The sequence below is a fragment of the Falco naumanni genome, chromosome 3, assembly GCF_017639655.2.
Source record: "Falco naumanni isolate bFalNau1 chromosome 3, bFalNau1.pat, whole genome shotgun sequence".
Lineage (NCBI taxonomy): Eukaryota > Metazoa > Chordata > Aves > Falconiformes > Falconidae > Falco > Falco naumanni.
Window position 1 is genome coordinate 13,631,658 of NC_054056.1, and position 26,264 is coordinate 13,657,921.

At 42.7% G+C, this 26,264-nt stretch overlaps 2 protein-coding genes across 3 annotated transcripts in view; one reads left to right on the forward strand and one right to left on the reverse strand.

The window, feature by feature from the left end:
* DVL1 (dishevelled segment polarity protein 1) overlaps positions 1-26,264 on the reverse strand; it is a 112,229-nt gene that overhangs the window by 68,326 nt on the left and 17,639 nt on the right.
* LOC121084190 (endogenous retrovirus group K member 7 Gag polyprotein-like) lies at positions 902-8,592 on the forward strand. Of its 2 annotated transcripts, none has more exons than XR_005826628.1 (2): positions 902-1,504; positions 6,258-8,592. XR_005826628.1 is itself a non-coding variant. In XM_040585369.1 (2 exons), exons 1-2 carry the CDS (start codon positions 2,184-2,186, stop codon positions 6,304-6,306), a joined length of 942 nt encoding a protein of 313 aa, XP_040441303.1. In that variant the 5' UTR covers positions 2,060-2,183; the 3' UTR covers positions 6,307-8,592. The 2 variants fall into 2 exon arrangements, 1 of the variants encoding a protein (XP_040441303.1); XM_040585369.1 differs by lacking the exon at positions 902-1,504 and adding an exon at positions 2,060-3,076.

Genomic DNA, 26,264 nt, shown 5'->3' on the forward strand with positions numbered 1-26,264 from the left:
TGCTGGAGGTGGCCTCTCTCCATCCCATCCAGGATCTGGAAACAGCGGTGCTGTTGGCTACACTGGAGTCACTTTGGATTCATCCAGATGAAAAGAGCAGGTTCAACGCCAGCTAGTGGTTCAGTACTACAGGGGGTACCCTCTTTGCAACAAGCCCCCAGTGAGCCAGCTTCTAACTCTACAAACCAGTGGCAAATGTCATCCTTCAGCAGGATGATTTACACCATGGGGTTTAGGAGTGCTGTTTTAGGCTGGAGGGCTCCAACCTGAAGCAGCAAAGATTAAGAAAACCCTGCATTTGCATCACCTTCCTTAGCAAACCTCCCTCATTTATGCAAGGCCATGATCTCTCAGACGGTGGTTATTTGTTTTTGGAAAAGAATTAGACATTGCTGGTGGCTTCTGAAGAGACTGTCAAATGAGAAATTTTAAAAGAATCACCATTTCAGAACCCAGTCTGAGCAGTGCTTCAGTTTTAACATGTGCTTTATTACTTAATTTAAAATCAGAATCATTGAACTCTGCTAATTCTGAAATCCTGATTGGTAAAACAGGATTTAAAAAAAAAAAAATAATTAAAAAAAATTGGATTTGGTAAAACAGCTGGGCTGCTTTCACTGTTAATATTAAAAAGTTTCAATGTAATATGACAGAGTTCCGAATCAGTGCTATAATGGATTCTCTCTTGATGATGACCCACAAGACAGGACAGAAAGGGTCCATGTTATCTACTACAACACTAGGTCTGGTTATCTCTAGGAAGGAGATACAGATGAAATGCAGGGCAGCTAGCTCCCCATTTGGCTTCGTAAGAACAACATCACTTCAAACATTACGCAGGACTCTCTTCTCATCCTCTCACTCCCCCAATAGGACACAAATCACTTCTGCCTAGTGAAGGGAATGATTTGTCTAATTCTGAAAAGACCTCCAGTGAAACTCACCTAATTGAGGGAGGTCTGTGGGAACTCATGAAGAACGGACCGCAGGAGAAAGAACATAACGCAATACGACTAGTGGAGGTTTAGGCCACAGGGGCACTGTGACCTTGGGGCCTGTGGTTATACAATAACAGGATGTAGATCTGGTTAGAACCGTTACTGTCAGCAAACATGAAACTGAGGCATGCAGTGGAAAGTACCGAAGCAGAACTTGTAACCCTAAGAAACGAAGTAAGCAGAGTGAAGAGGAACAGCGAATAGGGAAATTAGCTTTTGCAATATGTAATCACTTTTGCAATATGTAACCAATGAGCTTTGTGCACGATTATCTTAGACTATGTATGCAGCCTTATAAAAGAAGCATGTTAAGAGCAATAAAGCAGATCTGATCTGATTCCACCTGACCAGGTCTCCGTCTCTCAATCGCGGCAAATTGGTGACCCCGACGTGATCGGTCGACGAACCGCCTAGCTGAGCGGCCTGCTGCGACTCTCACAGAACTTTGAATGATCTGCTGAAAGGAAGCAGGAACGACCGGTCTGAAATCCCTCCGGAGTAGAGAGGTGAGCTGTGGGAAACATGGGGAATCAAGCGTCGTCCCCTGAGAGAGACGTATATGAGCTTATGAAAGCTCTTCTTAAAAAACATGGGAAGAGCATTCCTGGGCATGATCTTAAGACAATTCTTAAGTGGGTTCAAGTTAAATTACCTGCTGTAACCGCATCCACTATTTTTACACGAGACCTTTGGGATAATGTGGGAGTGAAGTTATGGGATGCGGCGACTACGGGGAATGTTGAAGCACAGCGTATGCTCCCGTGGTGGAGAAGCATTTTTGAGGTTTTAAAAGCCCAGGAAAACAGTCATAGAAAAGACTCAGACAAAAAGGAAGACCCCCCCCCGGTGTCCCCACCGTTACCGGAGGGAACAAAGCCCTCGGCACCACTGACAGTATGCGCTGCGGAGTATCCACCTGAAGACGACCCCTTTGACCCAGGACCCATAGACCCTGAACAGGAGCCAGATTTATACCCCCCCGACCCACATGATGTGTGGGCCAGCATTAGACGTCAAGCTTTACAGGAGGGGGAACTGGAGATTGCCAAAACGATAGTCGGAGGGGGCCAATGGGAAGCTTTATCTTTTTCGGTAGTTAAGGAACTGCGTCGTACTGTTACTGAACATGGACTTTCTTCACCGTACTTTGCGAGTTTGTTATCTTCTGTCTTTGATACATATGTTATGACTCTGCACGATTTAAAATCTTTAGCGCAGTTGCTCCTAACACCGACTCAGTATACTTTGTGGGAGGCCCAATGGAGGGGGGGACTCCAAACGCTCATCACCACTTATGTGGGTCATAACAATAACGCAATTGCTGCACTAACTTTGGAACACCTTACAGGCACGGGTCGTCATTCTAACCCGGCAGATCAAGCCCGAATCCCACGAGAAGCTCTTGAAGCGATTCGTGAGGAGGCAAAAAAGGCCTTTTTTAAAGTCCCTGATTCTCAAAAACCACAGAAGGCTTTTACCACTATCACACAAGAACCTCGAGAACCCTATATGCAATTTATTGATAGATTAAAACAGGCTTTGGAACGCCAAATAGATAATACGGAAGCACGGGAAATTTTGCTGTTAAAATTAGCTGTGGAAAATGCTAATGCAGATTGCAGAAAGCTTTTAAAATCTCTCCCGAATCAAAACCCTACTTTAGTCGAAATGATCGAGGCATGTAACAGAATCGGTACTGTAGATTATAAATTTGAGGCCATGGCTGCTGCTTTCGCAGCCATGCGCGGCCAGTTGGGGAATTGCTATGGCTGCGGTAAACCTGGTCATCTAAAGAAAAATTGTCTGGCTACTAAGGCTGGCGCTAAGCCCCGAGTCCCAGGAATTTGTCCTAGATGTAAAAAGGGTCGTCATTACGCTAATCAATGTCGGTCCAAGTATGATTTGCAGGGACAACCAATCCAGGGAAACCGACCTCGGAGCGCGGGGCAGCGACGCGCGCAGACACAAATAACGCCGTCACCGTTCAACAATTCCCAAAGAGGAGCAGCAACAGCGCCTCAAGTCTTTGCCCAGCAACAACCGGCAGCGCAGGATTGGACCTGGCAACCGCCCACACAGTAACGTTATTTGACTCCTCGGTTCACTTATTGTCTACAGATGTTTCAGGACCCTTACCCCCGAAAACACAGGCCTTATTGATAGGGAGGTCTTCTACGACATTATCTGGTCTTTTTGTATTACCAGGCGTTATTGACTCTGATAGTACCGAAAACATTAAAATCATGGCATGGACCCCGTTTCCTCCCTGCACGGTGCCGGAAGGCAGCCGTATAGCACAACTGATCCTTATGCCCACGAGCAAAAATTGTTTAAATTTGGACCAGCTCCAACAAAGGCAGGGTGGGTTTGGTTCGACCGGGGACCCACAAATTTTATGGGTACAGTCTCTTTCTCAAAAACGGCCTATGTGCCAATGTACCCTTATTCGAGGGGAACAAAAGGTAGTTTTGAATGGGATTATTGACACTGGGGCCGATGTTACAGTAATATCTCATGCTAAATGGCCGCCACTGTGGCCACTAACCAATACTCCACAGGCATTAGCTGGGATTGGCGGAACTGGTAAAAGCCACCAGAGCCTGGAGCTGATCCAAATTCAGGGCCCAGAAGGGCGCACTGCTTCTGTTAAACCTTTTGTGTTACCTGTTCCCATGGTTTTATGGGGACGAGATGTGCTATCACAGTGGGGAATGACAATTCGTACCCATTTTTAGGTGGGGCCATTGAAATGCGCGACACCCTTAAATTAACCTGGAAAACTGATGCTCCCATTTGGGTAGATCAATGGCCCCTACCTTTAGAAAAGCTTCGCGCCCTTCAGGAGCTGATCACGGAACAGCTCGAAAAAGGACACATTGTGCCTTCTACCAGCCCATGGAATTCTCCTGTTTTTGTTATCCGAAAACAGACTGGCAAGTGGCGCTTGCTCCATGACCTTAGAAAAATCAATGACGCCATGGAAACTATGGGGGCCTTGCAACCTGGGCTCCCGTCTCCTACAATGATTCCCAGAGATTGGCATTTAACTGTTATTGATCTCAAAGATTGCTTTTTTAATATCCCCTTGCATCCAGATGATGCTCCTAAATTCGCTTTTTCAGTTCCTAGCGTCAATATGCAAGCTCCATTGCAAAGATATCAGTGGGTTGTGTTGCCACAAGGAATGAAAAATAGCCCGACAATATGTCAATGGTATGTAGCCAAAGTACTTAGCCCTGTCCGAATTACAATGCCTGATGTCTTATTGTATCATTATATGGATGATATCCTAGTGGCTGCACAACATCACATGGTCATGGAGAAAGCTGTAGCCCTTGTCACGGCGGCCGTTAATTCGGCAGGCCTCTGTATTGCGCCAGAAAAAATTCAAAAAACACCCCCGTGGAAATATCTGGGCTGGCGTATAAGAGCCCAAACCATAGTTCCTCAACCTTTGCAGATACAGACCAATGTAAGAAACTTACACGATGCACAAAAGTTGTTGGGAACAATTAATTGGGTTCGGCCTTTGCTAGGGATTTCTAATGCAGATTTGAACCCTTTGTTTGAGTTGCTCAAGGGAGACACAGATTTACGTTCTCAACGCCGTCTTAACCCTGAGGCTGTTGCCTCGTTACAAAAAGTTGCTACAGCCATCGCTTCTAGACAAGCACACCGATGTGATCCCAATCTCGCTTTTTTCTTTAATTGTTTTGAACCCGGCTCGACAACCCTATGCGTTAATATTTCAATGGGATCCACAAAAATTGGACCCGTTGTTGATTATCGAGTGGGTCTTTTTATCTAATCAGTCTACAAAAACTATTCTAACACAATATGAGATGTTTGCTCACCTGATAATTAAGGCCAGACAACGATTGTTGACGCTATCAGGAACTGACTTTGCCCATATTTGTTTACCTGTGACAGCCATATATCTGCAATGGCTTTATCAACAATCAGACATTTTTATGTTAGCATTAGCAGGTTATATGGGCCAGCTTACATCCCACCCACCTTCACATAAACTGCTCAATGCTAATTTTTGTATAACTTTTAAACCGAAACGAAGTGATCAACCATTGCAAGCCCTTACTGTATTTACAGATGGATCTGGAAAATCGCACAAATCAGTCATAGTATGGTGGGACGACCAACGTGAACGTTGGGATTCAGATATTGAAACAGTCCCTGGCTCCCCTCAAATAGTGGAACTGGCTGCGATAGTTCGAGTTTTTCGAAAATGGTCAACGCCAGTTAACATTATCACAGATTCAGCTTATGTTGCAGGAATAGTTGAGCGAGCTGAAGCATCTGTGTTGCGTGACATTTCGCACTTTGACTTATTTGCTTTATTACAAGAACTCGTTTTTCTTCTAGACTCTCGCCCTTACCCCTATTTTGTTATGCATGTCAGATCACACACTTCCCTACCTGGCTTCATTGCAGAAGGTAATCGCCGAGCTGATTTTTTGACATTACCAGTACAAGTGTTACCAGATCGTGTAGCTCAAGCTAGACTCAGCCATTCCTTTTTCCACCAAAATGCTGGGGGCCTTAAAAGACAGTTTGGCCTTACCGCCCAGCAAGCATCTAACATTATTGCTATGTGCCCTGACTGCCAAAGATGTTCTTTTCCGTCTATTGCAGGCGGAGTCAACCCTCGAGGACTACAAAGTTTACAATTGTGGCAAACTGATATTACCCACTATTCAGAGTTTGGTAACTTGAAATATGTTCACTCTTCCATTGACACCTTTTCAGGTGCTTTATTTGCTTCTTGTCATACAGGAGAAAAAGCACGTGATGTCCGTAAGCATCTTATGCGTGCTTTTGTTATATTGGGTATACCTGTACAAATCAAAACAGACAATGGTCCTGCTTATATCTCTAAAACAATGAAAACCTTTTTTGACTCTTGGGGTATAATTCATACTACTGGTATCCCTCATTCTCCTACAGGCCAATCTTTAATTGAACGCTCCCATCAATCATTAAAACGTTTACTACAACAACAAAAAGGGGGAATAGGAGTTGCTACTCCTGAAGAACGATTACAGAAAACCTTATATGTTTTTAACTTTTTGAATTGCTCTTTATTAGACAGCAATCCTCCAATAATCCGACATTTTAACACAAATACTTCACTCGAGATGCGAGTTAAAGCTCCTGTACTGGTCCGTGATCCAGAAACGGGTAAGATAATGGGGCCTTATCCCCTTGTCACGTGGGGCAGAGGCTATGCTTGTGTTTCCACAGAGAGAGGCCCCCGATGGATCCCAGCAAAGAACGTGCGACCATTCCGTGAACCCTTACCACAAGTTTCGTCTGAAGATTCTGAACAATGCTTAGAAGAACCTCTCACAAAAGGAGCAGAACCTGAAGACTTGAATATTATAAATGAATAGTCGCTATATGCGTGAGTGCCACGAAGTACTCTCTGGGAAAGTTCTTTGCAACTTGTGCGGACACTGTGACCCTTGGGTGTTATGTGTATGTTATACTTGTAGCAAGGAGTGGTGGTGCCGCTTAACTCATTCTGGGCGTTGGTGTAATCTTTGCCTAAAGAAAGAGTTTGATACAGTGAGACTGTTACTTATAACAGGGCATGAACCCTTAGGAAATAGCCGCCTTTTTGATTATCGCGCTGACTGGCAAAGGGTGGTTATTGAGAGGGCTAAAATCATACAAATTTGTGGTTTGGAATGTAGTAAAACTAATTTAGTACCTGTTATTTGGCTAGTCTCGAGAGAAGACTGGGAACGTACAAAGCAAAAGTGTGAAAAGCGGTTCGCCTGGAAAAGGAAAACCAAGCGATAGAACTGATCCTATAAAAGGAAAAAATGAAAATGATTAAGAGTAGCTCTAGCATGATGTGCCTCTTGACAGGTATCATTACCTCCATCCTCGTTAGCAGCACAAAAGCTTGGGAAACCCTCAAGCACATAGAGGATAGAAAAAACCTATGGGTCACTTGGGCAGAGAAAATCAATCAGAGTAGCCTTTGTCTCTCAATGGCTACTCCTTCTGACCCTTTTAGAACGTGTTTATTAGGAATCCCTATTAACATGAGCCTGATAAACAACTCTACTATAACTCTTGACCCTTCTGTTGTCACTTGTGGTTTTCGTCACCAGCCACCTTTTAGGACACCTCTGTGTTGTGACAAAAATAATATTACCTTTAACGCCTCTTCCCCCTTTATGTCATGCAATAGCTCTCTGTGTACCACAACTAGAGAAATACAGGAGTTTAACCTCTTAGGCTCTGCCCCCTCAGATTTATGTTTTTGGTTTAATTCTCATATTAGTCAAGATGATCCCGTTGATGTCACGTCATATAAGCCATACAACGTGACAGCATATTGTCAAAAGAATGTTAGCCTTACAGCGGTCACGTCCAACGCAGGGCGGCTACCAGAGGGAATGTTTTTAATTTGTGGTGATCGAGCTTGGCAAGGAATTCCTCGAAGTGCTAAGGGAGGGCCTTGTTATGTTGGCCGTTTAACACTGTTTACGCCAAGTATTACTAACATCTTTCAAGCCAACCGTACTTCAAGTTTTCACCGCAGAAAAAGAGCTCTTGTAGAACTAGGCAGTGATTGTAAGGATAATGTAGAACTCTGGAACCCTCCTGAAGTTATTTTAGCTAGTATATTTGCCCCCGGGATAGCTACAGCACAAGCACTGACACAACTAAGGAAATTAGCATGTTGGACCGGAAAACAGGTTAATATAACGACAAATGTTTTGTCTGAATTAGCCAGTGACGTCCAAGGAATAAGACATGCCCTGTTACAAAATCGTGCCGCAATCGATTTTCTACTTTTAGCACAAGGGCACGGATGTGAAGAGTTTGAAGGAATGTGCTGTATGAACCTTTCTGATCACTCTCAATCAATACACAAACAACTTTCTATTTTAAGGGATAATATGAAAAAACTTTGAGAAAGTAGTGATCCTTTTACAGATTGGTTATCTTCATTAGGTTTGTCTGGATGGTGGATTACAATTTTGGAAAAAATAGCTGTTGTAATAATAATAGTGTTATTGTTAGTTTTGCTTTTGCCGTGTGTTATGTAATGCTTACAGAAGCTGATAGCTAACTCTGTGAAACGAGTTCTTATGGTGCAACAAGAAGGGGGAAATGAAGGGAATGATTTGTCTAATTCTGAAAAGACCTCCAGTGAAACTCACCTAATTGAGGGAGGTCTGTGGGAACTCATGAAGAACGGACCGCAGGAGAAAGAACATAACGCAATACGACTAGTGGAGGTTTAGGCCACAAGGGCACTGCGACCTTGGGGCCTGTGGTTATACAATAACAGGATGTAGATCTGGTTAGAACCGTTACTGTCAGCAAACATGAAACTGAGGCATGCAGTGGAAAGTACCGAAGCAGAACTTGTAACCCTAAGAAACGAAGTAAGCAGAGTGAAGAGGAACAGCGAATAGGGAACTTAGCTTTTGCAATATGTAATCACTTTTGCAATATGTAACCAATGAGCTTTGTGCACGATTATCTTAGACTATGTATGCAGCCTTATAAAAGAAGCATGTTAAGAGCAATAAAGCAGATCTGATCTGATTCCACCTGACCAGGTCTCCGTCTCTCAATCGCGGCAGCCTAGAAAGCAGACCTTAAGGCACAAGCTTCCTTTCAAGCCTTTTTTTTGATTTTTTTTTTTTTTTTTGAATCTGCAAATTGGAGCAAACTCTAAACGCAGCATCTGGCAGAAGCAAGGCAGCCCCAGGCAGGGCAGCACAGAAAATCCCACACTATACCACACACCCTGTACAGCAATTATTGAAACCTGAAGCCCTGTGCAAACATCTCTTCAAATGCTACTGCTGCCTTCCTTGTAGCAAGATTCTTGTGGATTCTTCTAATCCTACAAGTAAGTGCTCAAATAGGGCTAAAATACAAGCACTCAAATGCAGGATGTGTCAAATTCCCATTTCAGGCAGCCTCATGTACAGAAATACTCCAAGACAACACAGCAAGCTTACAGGACATTTCAACCCATTTTAATCTCTTATTTCAAGAGAGAAGTAGTCCTGGTCTTGCCAGAGTTTACCTTAATTCACTTAATCCACAGTGCTCTATTTATCAGACTTACAGGAACAGCATCAATGCCCATGGCTTCCTTTAAATGCAGAGCTCTCCCATTTCTATCTAGATCCAAATAAACTATGGCTTTATGACAGCCAAGACCAACAGAGTACTTCTGCTAAGTCCTGGGAGTCACTTGTCCAAGAAAGGGTTTGCTTCACGATCCTAAAGAGCCTGAGATACTCACAAAGGTGGCTGCCCAGGTCAGGGAGCATCGGCTGGGTTTTCCCTTGGGTTTTGGTTTTTCTTAATGTACAGCTTGAAGGAACCGAGCTAACTAATAGAAAGTCACTCAACTGCAAAATCGCCAGGTTTGTTCTTAAGTGTAAAGCTTTACTACTACATATTGATGTGGATATTCAAGACATTCTTTTTGTTACCTAAGGGCTCCAACCAAAACTGGGAACCTTTTGACCAAGGCACTGTACAAACAAACAGGAAAGCTCTAAGTTTGTCTAACTACGGGCAGCGAGGAGCACGGTGCCGTGTTTATACCAAATCAGACAGTAGATCCATAGCAGAAATAGATTTCTGGCCTCAATGTCCCTATGCAGAACAGGGACGATTTGTTTTTGACAACCTCTAAGCTTTAAAAAAGCCAACCTGAAGTCTAGTCAAACTCAATGAAAATTTGTGGTTCCACAACCACATTTTCCTTTATTTATGTTTTTGTCTTCCTTGTTGCTGTGTAAAAAACAACCACAATAGCCACAAAGCAACTGACTATGCATGAAACAGTGTCATATTATGAGGGGGGAAAAAAACAGTTAGGAAGGAGAAAGCAAATGGACAAAGAGTTTCTTTCCATCCTACTTTTGGAAAACTAGAAATAAATGACACCAGCACTAATACCGGCATTTGCACACTTTAAACCATTTTTTAAAGAAGGAATTAACATCCATTTCTTTCTCCACATTTATTTGCATTGTTAATGGCTAGCTGTACAATATTGAGCAGCCTTCACCCCTTTCCTATTATTGGAAAGAAAAACGTTTTAAAATATTCATTTAACTCCTAATGCATCTGTCCTCCCTTCACATTTTGGCAACAGGAAACAGATCACATGATTTCATTATCGTTTTCAGTCATTTATACCTAGACTCTACAGAGACCATTAAAAGTAAACACCATTGAAATCAACAGATACCCAGTGCCTCAGAAACCTTTCACAATTCACTGAAGCTCTCAGACCTGTAATTCTGGAGCTGCAAACTCTGTGCGCAGACAGAGGATTTCAACATCTGCTTGGATCTCCAGCCCCAGTGGACTGACTCAAATTCAAATATTATCATATGTGTTTCACAGAGTCCTGGAGAGAACACTCACTCAGCAAAGATCCAATGGTAGAATCAGGAAATAAAGATGCTGTATTAATTTTATCTTGACAGCTGCATGTTTTAAATGACAGTATCTTCCCACCCAACAAGGAAATGCCACTTACTGCATCCCAGAAATCATATGCAGAAGTTCTGCACCAAGCTTTAAGATTTAGGCAAAGGTCAAGCACTAAAACCACAGTGATTGTGGGTTTCTCTCCAGAAAAGACTGGAGGGTGGGGGGGGTGGGTTTGTCTTTCTAAAACTGACATATGTGGTGGCAGTCAGGATACCCCTGCAATACCGCACAGACTGGTTCAGTTGTCCTCGTGATGGAAAACGAGCACGCTGAAGTCACCCCTTACAAAGCAACGTGCTATCACAGCATTAGCCTTCTGCTGCAGCTAAAGGGAACAACTTCCAGATCTGTTGCAACTTGAACTACTAAATATAGCCTTGAGCTATGAGGCAGGAGAATGACAAGACTGTAATTCCCAGCTTGCTTTGGGTAGCAATCAACAGTGCCAAGAACATCAAAGACAGCAGCAGCCACTAATTTCAAATATCACTGTTTTACAAATCATTATTTGTAGTAAAGAGGCAGCTCCTTTCAATTCCCAGGAAAGATAAGCAATGGAGAGAAGGCAAGAAAGGAAGATGAATGGTTGCAGCCATATGCTTTTGTCTGAGGACAACTTTGTATTTCAGAAGACATCTTTTGCTCTACAAGAACTTAGAACCCGTGCCGTTATCTGCTTTTGGAACACACACGGTCCATTAGGAACTAATATACACAGCAGCTTAAACCCAGGGTGTTAAGGCCCTAAGTAATGGGTTCACAACCTAGACCCAGCCCAAGCCAGCACGGCAAAGAAGAAGAGGTGATGTATTTGATCTGCCAGAGACAACCTGCCAAGGTGAATACTGGTACTGGATGAGGTTTGTCGTGGAGATATGACACCAGTGCTCTCAAACCCAATCATTTTTGTTTTGTCGTTGATAATAACTGACTTGCCGTTTGACAATAAAACCAAAGATCATCATACCAAGGAACACATCCCCTGCTCTCACAGAGTTAAAGCTTCCCTTCGGAAGAGGGGCTGTTTGTTTCCCAGGTCACATCCTGCCTCCTGGCAGCACTGTGCCTCTGGAATTGCTGGCAAGGTTGGAACCATGCAGTCTCTACTCCAGGATGCACAAATCTCCTGTTCAGCCTAGGTTATGAGCCACTTCGGGTCAGAGAGAAGAGGGCAAATAAACATCTATCCACAAAGCCGTTTACAAAGCTACCACTCCATGCACAGCAAAGAGTGACAGAACAAACCGGTCATCTCCAGACAACTTGGGGCGCAAGACCTACCAGCAGCAGGTCTACCCAGTACTGCCCTGCTGTGTTCCAGCTGTACACAATTCTCCTTTGCAAAGGGGAGGGAGGGCAGGCTCTGCCAGCACACCGACAATTCAGCTACATCATTTTTCTTAAACATCTAGAGACTTGTAACGTTTTCCTCGTCACCATACTCCAGGAAAATCTTGATGCACAAGATACTAGATCCTTTAGTCCACCCTTCAAATGCATCTACCAGGTAAAAGGAAGGTAAAAGAAAAACACCGGGGAACAACTCACCCAAGGTCACACAGTATGTCAGCGACAGATCATGAAAAAGCCCCCACGCTCTTGAACACCCCCAAACACCTGCTCTACATTGTCAGCAAGCTCCCCGCTATCAAATCTCACATCAATACAGTCTTCACTTAGAAAGAGAATGTGCATAAAATGGTGTAGATGTGCGGGGAAGGGGAGGAGGCAATAGTTCTCAGAAGCTCACATCCTCTGGCTTATTTGACTTAGAGGAGATTTAAGAACTAATTACTAAATGAAACAATCGCTGCTGGTAACAGCCCCTCCTTCCTCTCACTTCCTGGAATTGTGTCCGGATCCTCTGACTTTGCTACCACCCTACTCTGCACAAATAGGTATTTGTGCATTTACCGAAACGAGTCATGTTCACCCTCTCACACCTCACCTGTTTCTAGGATAGGTTTACACTCCTGGTTACCCTCCCAGCATCCTCACTTCTTGAGTTTCCTCCAAAGAGGATTTTAGTCTGAAATCCAAGGATTGTTTAGGCTTACCCTCACTCTCATACCTCTGCCAAGCTGTCTGCTGCCTCAAAATACATGCTGACTCCATATTAAGAATACCAAGTGAACCCCACAAACCTCTAATGACTCTCTGATTCATAAGCATTTAGGCAATTGGAAATTAAACACTGGGTTTGATAGTATTGCATACACTTGCATTTTGATTGCATCATGCATGCCCGTGAGAGACCTAATCTCCAGAATTAGCTAGATTTTTTTCTTTCTACTCAGAAAAATGAGGTTAACAAGGAAATTCTCCTTTGCTTGCTTCACCAGTTGCAAGCCCAATCTGGTTGTTACAGCAGTGTGGCCCCTACAAATTTCTTTCTAAGTTAATGTGTACCATGCCACAAAGTGCGCATCCTAATAAACTTTAGCACCAGATCAATTCTACCTTGTCACTGTGATTATAATCAAGTCTTTTCTTAATTCTTTCTTATTGTCCTTTATTGATGGGAGAAGGGGAAAGAGAAGCTTCATTCATTACTTTTTAGAAGTTGCTTGGAGATCCTTAGAGAGAAAGCGAAGTAATTAAGCCATTTGTTCTAAACACATCTCCAATGACCCCCATCACCACAAAGGCAGGTAAGAGATTATTCAGATGTCAGTTTTGATTCATACTCATGTAGGTTGGAAGAGAAATCCGAGGGTCATCCAGTCCAACTTCCTGCTCCCAGTGGGTTTATGTTGCTCAGGGCCATGTCCAGTCAAGTGCTGAGTATCTCCAAAGATGGAGCTTCCACAACCTCTTTAGGCAACTTGAATCTACTTATGCAGCAGCAGTTTTCCAAAGCGCTGTTTAAATTTGTAGACCCGTATGTAATCATAATTGCGACTACTCAATTGGAATCCAAGGCTGCAGCTCTATAAATAGCCTTTCTGAAGCTATTAACATTTCAGTTTGAATCTCTAATGCAGAATTAAATCTTCAGGCTTTTTGTAGCTGAGGTCACAACACCGAGAGCCTTTAGCCACCCTTCCAACTCAGAGAAAAGAATGAAAGAAAAGCCACCCACTGAATTTACAGGTGAGGCTTGGCTAGGATCTACTGTTTATTCTGGAAATAAAAAAGGGGAGAGGAGGAGAGAAATCTTTTTGCTGAGCAGATAAACACTGTAATGCAGTGCAGCATAGAAGGGCTCTGCTCGACACAAAAGATTCGCAGCCTTCTGTGATGCATGAAAGCCTTAGATCTCGTCTGCACCCCACTGAGCTAGCGCGCAGGAGCCGCCGTTGCAGTGTTCTGAGGCAGACCTGCAGTGCTTCTCGACAGAAGGCTCATGCCAATCACTCCTCAAAATACCACAGAGCCCGAGCGCAACCAGCATTCTCCTTTTTAGGTTGTTATTCATAAACACCACTGACAATGCTTCGCCCTTCCATGTATGCGCTTGTATATGCCAGCTCCCACATAAACCTGTCAAAAATGAACATCAACACGCTACCCACAATTATGATATAAATGACACACCCAAGTGTGGAACAAAAGCCTCTTCGAAACAGTCTCCAAAGATACCTAACTTCGACGCACGTGAGAGCTCTCCCAAAAAAACAGCCGAGCAGCGGCTCCGCATGACCAGCTACACAAGTTCAATATCCCTCCTGCATAAAAGCCATTTACTAAAGTCACCTTGGGATTGACCTTCTGTCCTTCCACCACGCTCACTAGCTCCTTCTTACAGGTTCTATAGAAATTGTAGCTAGAAACTGTGTGCAATGGGTATCAGGGAAGTCACCTCTTCCTGCACAGGTAACAAATGCATTAAGAAACTCTCTTTTTCTTCATTTATGTAATTAGCTGCTACTGTGTCTCGTGTTGTTCTTAACACTTTTAGAAATCTAAACATGCGGTCTTAGCGATTCTGCCTGCAATTAACAGTCAATGGATTCATGTATTTACACACCAGTTATCCTCTGCCACATCTGATCTTCATCATCACCACACTAAACACTTTTGCCCACATCACTGCCTCTTCCCTGTTTTCTCCACCCCACCTTTATTCCTGCAGGCACATCCAGCTGTTTGTCATGCCAGCCTTCTAGAATAGTACGGATAATTCCTCATCTTTCAGGAGAACTGCAGGATACTGGAAAAGTTTTGGCACTTGGGTCCTGTACCAAACTTAAACACACGAATGAAGTAGGCACTACTGCATTCTCTAAGAGAGAATCGCCCTGCCTCTGCCCTGCATCTCAAACATAAAGCTTCACTTTCTATAGCAGAGTTGGAACTCAAGGACAACTAAATTTCGTTAGGCTCCACTCTGCCACCAACCCGCTGCATGACCTTGAGGAGGTCACTTGGACTATTACACTCCCTCTTACTACAAGAAAATTATGGGACCTTCGTGTTTAAAAGTTAAGATAGTCATTCGAGCAGCAAAAAAACCTACTTGATTAGAGAAATCCAGAGTTCTGCTTAAGCAAGATCCCTGCACATGAATTAAAAAAGAATAACGGGAGTATGGGAGGGAGGGAGGAAAGCAGAGATTACTTGCGTTACAGCTGCCTCCAACTCGAACAGGGGAATTTTGAGCTACAGCCATCCAGTTTAGCCATCTGCATCACACTCAAAGCACTTTCCAAGGCCTAACAGTCATTACAAAGTGCCAACGGTCTGACACAGTGACTCATACTAAAAGGTTCTGCGTGTTTTGAACCAACTGGTACTTGGGCTCCCAGCCCAGATCTGTCTCATCCTTCCATTTCAGTCAAGTGCAGCACAACAGGGACTTGTGCTAGGCTACAGACCCCTGCCAGAACTTCTGCCCATTATCTCAAAAGGGTCTCCAAATATAGCGGACTTTGTAGCCTCTATGAGGAAAGGCTTCCAACTAAGTATTTTAAAATATTTATGACTGTTACAGAGCAATGGCATATAGGGAATACAATTTGCTTCTCTTTAATTAACAATATTTCAGTGGTTGTGCAGATTGTGCACGAGGTATGAAAATCCCTCTAAAATACAAGCATTTATGGCATTATACGTTGGTATCTACAGAAATTAGTCTATTTTGATGTTAGCACGGATAGCCCCAATTGTCCATAGTGTTATCCTCCACTCCATGACCAGCTAACTTAGCAGAAAAAAAAGCTTACTCTTAATTATGTGCACAGAGAAGTCAAGCAAACGGTTCACTTCTGGAGTCCTAAGGCCGTACCATTTGTTTTCATCAATACCATCTACTCCCTCGGAAAGGGTCTGGAACAGAACTGGCCAAACTGCCCACAACAAGCAAAGCGTTTTAGCCTCACTAACAGTCTTCTATCTTTTCTATTATTTCCCTTTTTCCTCTACTCTCCATGTTATTTAGTAAATTATTTATGTGACTATATTACAATCTCACAGTTGTTAATGAATCTATTCTTGCAGCTGTCCCAAAGGACAGACACATATCATCTCCTCTGCTGTAAAGACAAGGAAGCCACAATAGGGAGGGACAGGTCAGCATAATTATGACCTGAACCCAGATTTCCAAGTCCCAGTCCAATGTCTTAGTTATAACACAATAAATATTAACAAGCCACCATAAAATGAAATAGTTCTTGAAAACCTAGGAAAAATACTGTAAAAGAGAGGCTACTGCCAGCAGCAAGTTGGTTGTGGAATGCCCATTTGAAACAGCTGGCTCTGATTTTGCTTTCCCCAGGGTGCAATTATCTTCAAAACTCCAGCACAGGACACTCTCAAAATAGCACTTAGAGATGACATTCGCACAAAGTCAAGGCAGAGATGCAGCCTGTTGAAAATCTAAGCCTCTGCAGGCTGAAGTCAGGTCATGACCTTGCACACTGAGAGCTACATACCGATTCATTGAGATGTTTCGGTTTCTAATACACACTCCAAGTGCCTTTCTCCAAGCCAGTTCTGAAGCTGAGAACTGAAAGGCAAGGTTCACGATGCTTTTAGCTGATCCCGAACAGCTCGCAGCCCCATTGATAAACAGCAAGAGAGGCCGCATGATTTGTAAGTTTATTAGCCACTCCACCTACTGTATGCTACCAATAAGATCCGTATTTTTGTGCAAAGAGAACACTGATTTTGATAACACAGCCTCCCTCAGTACAAACAGACTCTCACAGTATGTCCTTTCAGCTATGCTTCCAGTCCTTTTGAAGTTATTTGGGAAGCATGAAGAGCTCCATGAACGCCCAAGGTTTTAAATCATCCCTAAGGATGTTTTGGGTAATGTAACTCTAATTCATCAACAGGCAAAAAGCATCGCTTTGCAGCCACTATTCTTGGACCTCCAGCCAGAAGTGAGGATGCCTCAGCTTCAGCCTCAAATCCATCTGCTCAATATCAAAACGGACAAAGAAGCATTTCAGGCTCCTAAATCCAAGTAGTTTTAACACCACAAGCTGAAGGAGTGACAACAGCAGCAATAGTTACACAAGCTTCGCTACAGTCCACAGATTACACTAGGGACTCCGGTACCTCCTCTGGCTGCCAGACCACGCTTGAAGCCAATGCTGCCACAAATTATTTTGAGGACTTCCCATACTAACAGGATTCTAATTAAGACCGATACACTCTTTGCTATCACACATCCAAAATGGCATGCAGACCAAGTCTCATCTCACAGTTTGCACCTATAGAAAACTCTTCAGGCAGAAAGGGTGGACTGAATGCACGGAAGGATGAGTGACAGCAGGAGACACGAACTAGAGCCAGATGCAGCAGCACAGCTCTGTCACTGCTGACAAACCGATTTCAGTAGCTGAATTGAGGGCTGGTTACCAGGTCACTCCAAGGAATCGCTGCACCCAGTGCCAATAGCTGCTGAGGTTACAAAAGCATGCAACCCAAGCAGACACTGACATAAAGATATCTGACAAGTTGAGTAGCAAGAAGGACCTGCGTGGAAAGGTAACAATTTCGGAATAAGGTTGGAATTATAGGACAACGCACCTACACACCCAGCAGAAAGAGTCCAACAGAATTGCATTGGGGCACTGCAGTCCACTCAGGAGTCTCATACAATGTGTTTTCTAGCAAATGACAGCCTCAAATTCCCAACACTAACTTCTGAAGGTGTAATTCACTGCTGAGCAAAACAAAAGCACAAACACAACGTTCCACCTGACCTGGTCTTAAATTAGCGTATCAGCTTCAGCACAGGGATGGATCTGACTTAGGCAGGGCTAAACTGACAAAGGAGGATAATTCGGAGGAAGGGTACAGTAAATACTTCAGAAGGATGTTATGAAAATATGATGAGTGATATCCAGACCACTGTGTTATAGATCCTTTTCCAAAATGCCAGATGATTATTATGCAACAATCCATTATTCTTATTCATAATATTGACCATCAATAAGAACTGAGCCCACAGACAAGCAGATATCTCTTATCTTTGTGTATTTGCACACATTTCACAATGGCCAAGTGCCCAGGCAGTTATTTTTGCCCTGAGTTAGGACCTTGTTCCACAGCAAGACTAACAGTCAATTTGCAACTTGTAAGCTCTTCAGGGTCTGAGTATCTTCTGTGGAAAGGCTGATATTCACACACATCACACTGCAGCCACAGAAAGAAGGGACCGCAAGAACAGCCCTTGTTTCTCTGCAACTGAAATAACACGCAGAAAGACAAGACCCCAATACCATCATGTGCCTGCATCTATGAGAGCGAATAAATGAGGCAACTAATGCTAGACAGCATACTGAGGTTTTGTGCTGAGGCAAACCAAAGTCACATGTTCTTACACTGCCTTCACAATTCAACATAAAAGAAACAGCTTCTCAGCTAAAGACTATTGCCAGAACGCTTTATTTGCATTACTAGATGCCAAGCAATCTATTTTCAAAGGCAATACCACCAACGACGTATTGTAACCTTATGAATCTATTTTCTGTCCTAAAGGGGGAAAAAAATATACACATACAGGAACATGTTACTTCCATCTCAGTACAATCCAGTTGCTGTCACTGATAATGCTGGCATGATCACACGCAAGTCAGAGCATTCTGCTGAACTATCTTTCCACTACAATGATTCTGGCACTAGTGGTACCAGCCCAATCTTGCCCACATGGTAAAAAAACATGCACAATACTTGCCCTTAATTATGTGGTATCAGTTCTTCTTTATCATGTGTTCACGCAAACACCATTTTAAAGATAACTATATTTTCATCTAAAAAGATAGTCTCTTAATATTAATGCACAGTATAACAAAAATCCCAGATACAGTCAGGTCCTCATTTTAGAAAATGAGTAACTGTTTATATTAACTTCGCAAAAATGTCATTGTCCACCTTCAGCGTATGCCATGTTCTATTGGTAGAAGAATGAAGGAGAAGCAGAGATCTTCCTCTAAGATTGCAAAGGACAGGTGGAATGTGAAACTAATAAAGTGATGATCCTTCAGGAACCAATTCCAGAGCAATTACTAGAGAAACAAGTCAAAGGACTGTGCCTGTGACCCTAATCCCACATATTCCATAAAGTCCACTACTCTCAATATGGAATGAAGCACCTTTCTGGAGAGGTCCACTAACTTCCATGCGGTGAAATCACTCTCTGAAAGACAGCAGAAGAATGAGCTGTCTGAAAACATGCCCACCCTCTCCACTTCTCAGTCAGAATGACTTTCAGGTCCTTTACAAAAAGCAAGAAACAAGTTCAACATGCGGCCTTAGAAATAGAGCATTTTTCCTGATCAACTAGAAGTGGGTTTATTTCTGCCATTCTAAGTAACCACTGCATATGGGAGCAGCTCCAGACCTCTTATTTTACAACTGTTCAATTAATTTTCAATAAAGGTGTCACACAACCATGACAGATATGGTGTCAGCTGCCAAACAACGCTAACCGAGGAATGCTAAACATACATGAGAGCAGCCAAGCTAAGAATCAATTCTTATTCCTCTGTGAAACGTTCCTTTTGTGCTCTCTCAAAAGTACCTTATTATAATAATGAAGCTAGGTCAAAAAAAATAATGAAGCTAGGTCAAAAAATAGCCAAAAGTGTTAATCAATACCTCACAGAATATTTATTTACAGACAGGTTAAAATAATTGCTAATGAAGAGATGAATGCCAACCTACTTTCACAAGAAACAACCATATTATCCAGCAGTGGCTACAGTACTCCAAGACTCCAGATTCTTGGGAGAGAAAAGAAGCTATTCATAAATTTATTTAGTATGGTCCCTATGCAGAAACCTCAAACACTTATTATAGATAATATCTCCCCCTAGGTTATTTGTCTAGACATATTTTAATTAAATGGCATAATTCTGGTCACTGATGTGGTGAAAACTATTTAGTTCATTTCAATAAGATCTTTTGGTCTACACTCCTCCAGCTTCCAGCAATATAACTCACAGCCCATGACAAGTTACACATACGTGGTAATGAACGCGATAGCGCCTATTGCCTCCAGACCTATATAAAACACAGGCACAAAGGTGGAGACTACCACCTCTGTTTACCTTCAAAGCACATGCCGAATGGCAACTCTCCCACAGAATTACACAGAAAACCCTAAAACACCATGTATATATTTTAATTTTTTTTGTGGGAAGCCACCAGAAGCCTTCACTAGTCACTTCTTCACACAAGCTTAAGAAATGCATCCTACCCAGAGATCAGTTTCAGGCACAATTCCCAGAATCTCCATCGAGCCTCAAAGGCAAGCCAGGAGGGGTCTAATATGAATCCATTTCATGGCTGTTTCAGTCATTCAATACATGGCCTGGAAAGTCGCTGTGGACAAAGTATTTTGGAATTCAGGTCACAAGATGAAGTTGCCGTTGTCTCCACCCCCTCGAAGTTTAGTCTCCCACAAGGAACACGCTAGCAGCATAGGGGAAGCCCAGATAGAGCCTCCTCACATTTCCCTGGGATAGCAACACTGCAAGGCAAACTTCTAACGTAATGCAAAGCTCAGTTCAGACCTCTTACACTCAGATCTAGTAATAAATTCCACCCACACTTCAACTTCTAAGTATAACTGGACCTACAAGTTTGTTTAGGCGTTGAAAGAGAGATCTCCAGCTTGTCACAAAATCCCAATTTGGATATAAATTAAAGAAATGGGTAGTCTTTGGATACGTGCCTAAATGGGATGGTGATCACTCTCTAAAGACTTTCACCACAGTAAGTCAAAACTTTTGTTTTCACCATTGGAAAGGTGTTCCAGCAGAGAAGTGAAAGAAGTTCTTGATAGCAAGCACAACCCCCCAGCCCCATGTTCACGTTCAGACATGAGCTTGCTATTTCAAGCTACACTATAATGCGTTTTACAAAAATATCTACCATTTCATTTAGAAAAATACCAAAGAGTGATAGCACAAATTGCATGTACTGATGTATTCAATGTGCTTGCAAAACCAAATTAAGAGAGGCGTTGCCTTGAGAAAACTGAAATCTTCCAGTAGAAGACAGCTGTCTGTATAAACATCAGCAAGCCACCCTCCTTCATCTCCTGCGTGGCTCCTTCGGATTAGAACTGGAGGACACTGGTAAGGGAGAGAGAGAGATGGTTGCTTCATTTCCTACTATACTCCTGAAGAACTAGAAGCAAGAAGAAAGCTGCAGTGCTCAGGGACTCACTTCGGTACTTGACACAGGTTTTTGAGTTCTTTACAAAGAAAGATTTGTTCAAGCTATTCTTGTTCAGTTCATACTTACAAGATTGAAAACAAAAAGAACTCCAAACCAAAACAAAAAAAGCTGTAATGAAAAGAGCCCACATTGCTGTATTTTACCATTTCCCCAGGTGCAGCGCAGGCTTTCCCATCAGGTCACCATGTCCTCGCTCCTCATGAATACACCAAGAGGCGTTTGCCAACAGCTCTTAAGGCCATGCATTAAAGGAAAATAAAAATTAGACAGGTCTAAAAGACCGAACCGTTCAGCTAAAGCACCCTTCATAAGACAGGCAGCAAGCTTGCCAAGAACATGCATGCACTAAGAAATGGTCCTCCTCCAAATATTGCACTTGTGTAAGTATTACCTAGCAGCTGGTAAAGCACAAAGGCAGACTGTTCCAGGAGCAGCCCCCATTAACATAGGAGGTACATGCTTTTTACCTGCCTAGCTCTGCCTGTTTGGTTCCCCATTCCACACCTCCCACTCCAAGAGTCATTTCAGCATCCCAAAAGGCTGCTCAGAGAAACAGTTCAGATAAAAGGTGTTCAGATTTTATGCATCACAGGGAGAGAACTGAACCTTTTCCATATGCAAAGGGAAAGCAGGCAAAATGCAAACCCTTCCTTCCAAATCTGTACATTTGACTTCTAAATGACTGTTTGTAGGTTTAAGTACAGAATCCTACAGAACCTCTGTCTTAATTTACCGGTGTATCAGTGTGGAAAAGAGAGGGGAAACATAGGGCCTAATTACAATTTTTTTTATTTTTTTTTTTTAATTAAGGAGCATTTAAAGCCTTCTGAAACAGAAAACAGACCCTCATTATCCTGGCACCATACAGAACAAGATAAGCCGCCTATCATCTAAAACACAAGATGAAAGACTTATTGCATCTTTTCCAGCAGATGGTAAGATGAGGCAGAGAACTGTGTGGCAGGGTTGTCAACTGAACCCAGGTCTGCCAAGTGCTAGGGAATCACCTTAAGACACAGACAGCTTCCTGAAGAGTCTCTGTCATCATGAGCGTGGCATTTCACTAGGAACTGAACAAGAAAAAAAATGCAACCGACTCCCATTCAGAGGAAATTCACATTTTCAATCTGTAACAAGTAGTCCCCCTTGCCTAAACTTTACAAGCTTCACCACGGAGATTGCTACGGTATTTGCAAAGGTTGCTCTGGATTCAAGGGATTCATTTGCCCAGACTGGAAGATGAACACACATACACGCCTCCAGTTCTGTGCAGCGATTGTGGTTACTCTGCAGCTCTTGAGGGATCTAACAAAGCTCTGAGATGTTACCTACTTGGGCTGTGGAACGCATCACAGGGAAATCTGAATCTCCCACAGGTTTTAGATCGACAAATAGCACCCCGGGCAGCCCTATCTTTTCAAGGAAATATCCTGAACCTTGCAGAAGGTTTGTACATACTGACACCAGGCAGCACGCCCCAGAGATGGAGCCACAAAAAAAGATAACTGGCAGCCTTTCTGCTTTACTAAAATAAGGCACGAGCCAGCATAACCTAACTCCCTAGAGAACTACATGCATAAACACTGGCAAGCTGTATCTTCAGGGTGCAGAGCACAGCTTCTTCACCCTGCCCAAATGGTGTCTAGAATCCATTTTGACTAGCTGTGCACTCTGAAATGACATGCAGCATCGCTAGGGCATGTCTGACGAATGCATTCATCGCCCCAAGAAGGCTGAGCTTGAAATTGGGAAGAAACTCTAAGTTCTCCTTATTGCTAGAGTTGTTAGAGTTGCATCATCCATCTTTCATCAAACTCAGTGTTTTCCTGTCATGGGAACTTTATAAGCCATCGGGCCTTTGACTACAAAAAGGCATGTGCTGGCCCCACTTGCACAGCGGAGATTTCCACCCTCTCGAGAGAGAGCTGGCAGAGCACCAGGAACAACCTTTAATGAAAAGGCAGATGCAGCCAGACTGTGTTTGTATTAGGCTGCATAATACTCAGCTTGGGACACACAGCAGGACTGCAAAAGATTTCTTCCAAATCCTATTTAGAGAAGCAAAAGCTGTTTGCCGTATCAAGTTCAAACTAATGAGAAGAGCCCAAATCCACATCCGAGTGTTCACAAGCACCAAAATCATATATGCCAAGCGTGCTACAATCCGTAAGTCACAACAGTTTTTCACAGGTCAGACTTTCAATTGACTCAACATCAACAATAACACTGGAGCAGGCAAACTGTAAAGTTTGATTTTATTGCTGCTTTTGTTACAGAAACAGTAAAGTGTGGCTAAACAGCTCCAACTCAACCGATCCACACCATAAATCCTGAACAGCTTCTTGAGCTTTCCAAATCCTATTTTTGCAGAAGGATACCAATAGCATCTCTCAAGAGTAAAACTCCACTTTGTCATTTCCTAATTCTGATTTCATTGAGACATATATTCTGCTGTTTGGCAAAGACAGATAAGAAGAGACCCGGTCCCAGAGGTTTTGTAATCTGTCCATTCTTCTGTTACAGCTGTGCTCCTATCTTTACTCATTTTCTGTCAGCAACTCGGGACAACCAGCAGCTCCCTAACTGCAGCAGTTGCCAATGGTTATCCAACCAACCACAGCCTCATTTCTTAATTAGTGATCCCTGGAGCCTACAGAGAGAAAAAGAAGCTATTAAAAGGAGACAGTATGGATCTGGGGGGCGGAGCGGGGTGGGGGTGGGAAGGGGGGCAAGGATGGGGATTAAACTTCAACGCATAGACTAGTTGTTGATATTTGCCCAAAGACATGCCGAGTACCTTAGCCACAGGGAAAGGTCTAGCTGTTGCTTTTAAAACCAGTATCCAGTAAGCCACCAAAAACCCTGTTAAAAGTCAGTCTGTCTAGTGGGGAAATCAGAAATACACATTAAGCCACTACCTCTTTTACAGAATCTTAAAAATGGCAAATAGTTTAAGACACCTTGTCAGTGCCTTAGTTATAACTTTTAAACACAGATACTACCTTCTGACCATGTCCTGAGTCACTATTTTCAAAAGGAAATCTGTCCATAAGAAAACACAGCAACAAAAGGAGGTACTGTCAGATTCTCAAGAACATCGCGTTACTTGGCTTTGCCCTGGCAGACACTGTTCTCCAGTAGCACCGTGGCTCCACCCCCAGAGACACAGCTTCTTTTGATAACACAGGTTTAATAAAAGTTCAGCTTTTGTATACTGCCTCCACAGAACACTTTTTGGAATGCTATCTGACATCTGCACTTACTGTTTAACACTCAGGAGAGTGAATCATATTAGGAAAGGAATAATATATTTTCAAGAGCTGGTTTTGTTTTGCATTTAAATTTCTCTACTTACTATCCTTAGAGAAAAGAATGTTTTAAGAGTTCATGAGCTGACAGATGTGCGTATCTCTATTGTTTTTATTTATTTTACCTCACTGCTGTAAGTAAAAAGAAAATATTTTAAAGAACAAGAATATACGAATGTGAGAAATCAGCACTCTTGGCAAGGAAAAGTCAAGGTTGTTTTAGGACTACTTAAAGTAAGTTTTTAAGAGTTAAGTGATTTTTAAGAGCCAGGTTTCCATAAGCAGCTAGAGAATTGGTAACATTTAGTATTGTGCCTCTAATAGAGTAAAGGTCTCAATTACTTGCCAGCAGCACATTTGATTTCACAAGTGCCTACAACATAGATCCAAATGCCTAAGACTGAAAGAACAAAATAAAATTGTTAAGAAGGAAATATTTGAGGCAAACTCTTAGAATAAGTACTGAAAATCAGAAACACATTTATCCAACATATGCAGCACTGGACACAAGTCTGTCTCACGCATCCTTTTTTAGATGCGTGGGGGATTGCTAATTGAGGACAACGCGACATCCAGTGTCCTGAGAGGACAAAGCAGCAAAGAAGTATGACTGGGGTGAAGAAGACTTCCCAGAAAGGAGAAGGAGAAAACTACCAACTCAAAGAAAGTTTAAACAGCTTCCTAATGCTGGAGAATGAAACTTTCCACTCATCCAACAAGCAAGCATAGATCCTTCAATCCCCCGAGGAACCTCTCATTGCAAATGGACATGCCTCAGCCTCTGCCTGTTGAGGTATCAATAGTGGGGCAAAGGATGGCTGTGGTCTGTCTACTACTAAACGCCCACGCACTGGAAGTTGAACCAACTGCTCAAACAACCCATCATCCACAGCATTATTTGCCAACCTAAAAGCCCAGCCGAAAGCCACCATCACCTAACCTTACCAGATCCCTGAGGTCACGAAAGTTCACAAGAATGTCCTATTTGTATACAGTTATAAAGCCATTTCCTGATTTGTATGGCATTACTCCAAAGAAATAAAAAATACAGAGTTCTAATTATGATACTCAGCCTGCTGCTGAGAGTTCACAGTGTCCCAAATATTAACCAACATATTGTAAAGCTTCTTGTCAGCTTGGAATCCAGAGACAAATCACCACTGTTCCTGCTCCTAGAAGCCCTCAGGATAAAAGGAGAAAGGAACAATAAGACCCAACAGTTTCTAGCACTATAAAAAAGAAGAAAGGTCTTATTTTGCTTAATTTGAAGCAACACGTTATTGGAATGACAGTGATAGACTCAAGGTTGTCAAAACCAATTGCATCCAGAAGCAACCACTGGAAGCAACCTTTAGTCAGTTTGCCAGGCTTGACTAGATAATTATGTCATGAATTTGTTCTTGTATCCAGTATATCCCAGGCTATGGGCCCAGACCTTGGGCACAGAGGGTGATTATCATTTCTACTCATCCATTTTCTATTACTTTCACTTTTATTTCACGTAAAGCAAACAGCAAGATTCTTCCTTAAAAAGGACAGTTGTGTTATGCCTTAATGGATTTCTCTCCTTTCTAACATTTTGGTATTTTGTTTGTGTCAGGAGGGGATGTATTTCAGTTCAGTACACCTATACTTAGCCAGATTACAAAATTTTTAATATTCCAGAGAGATGACTGGGATATTATCCAGAACTACCACGACACACTAATTGTACCCTCACTCCTAAACACATCAGACTGTACTTTGATCTTGATTCTCTAGACTGCCCTCACCCAGCTGAAAAGCTTTACTAGTGCTCAATAGTTATCAATGG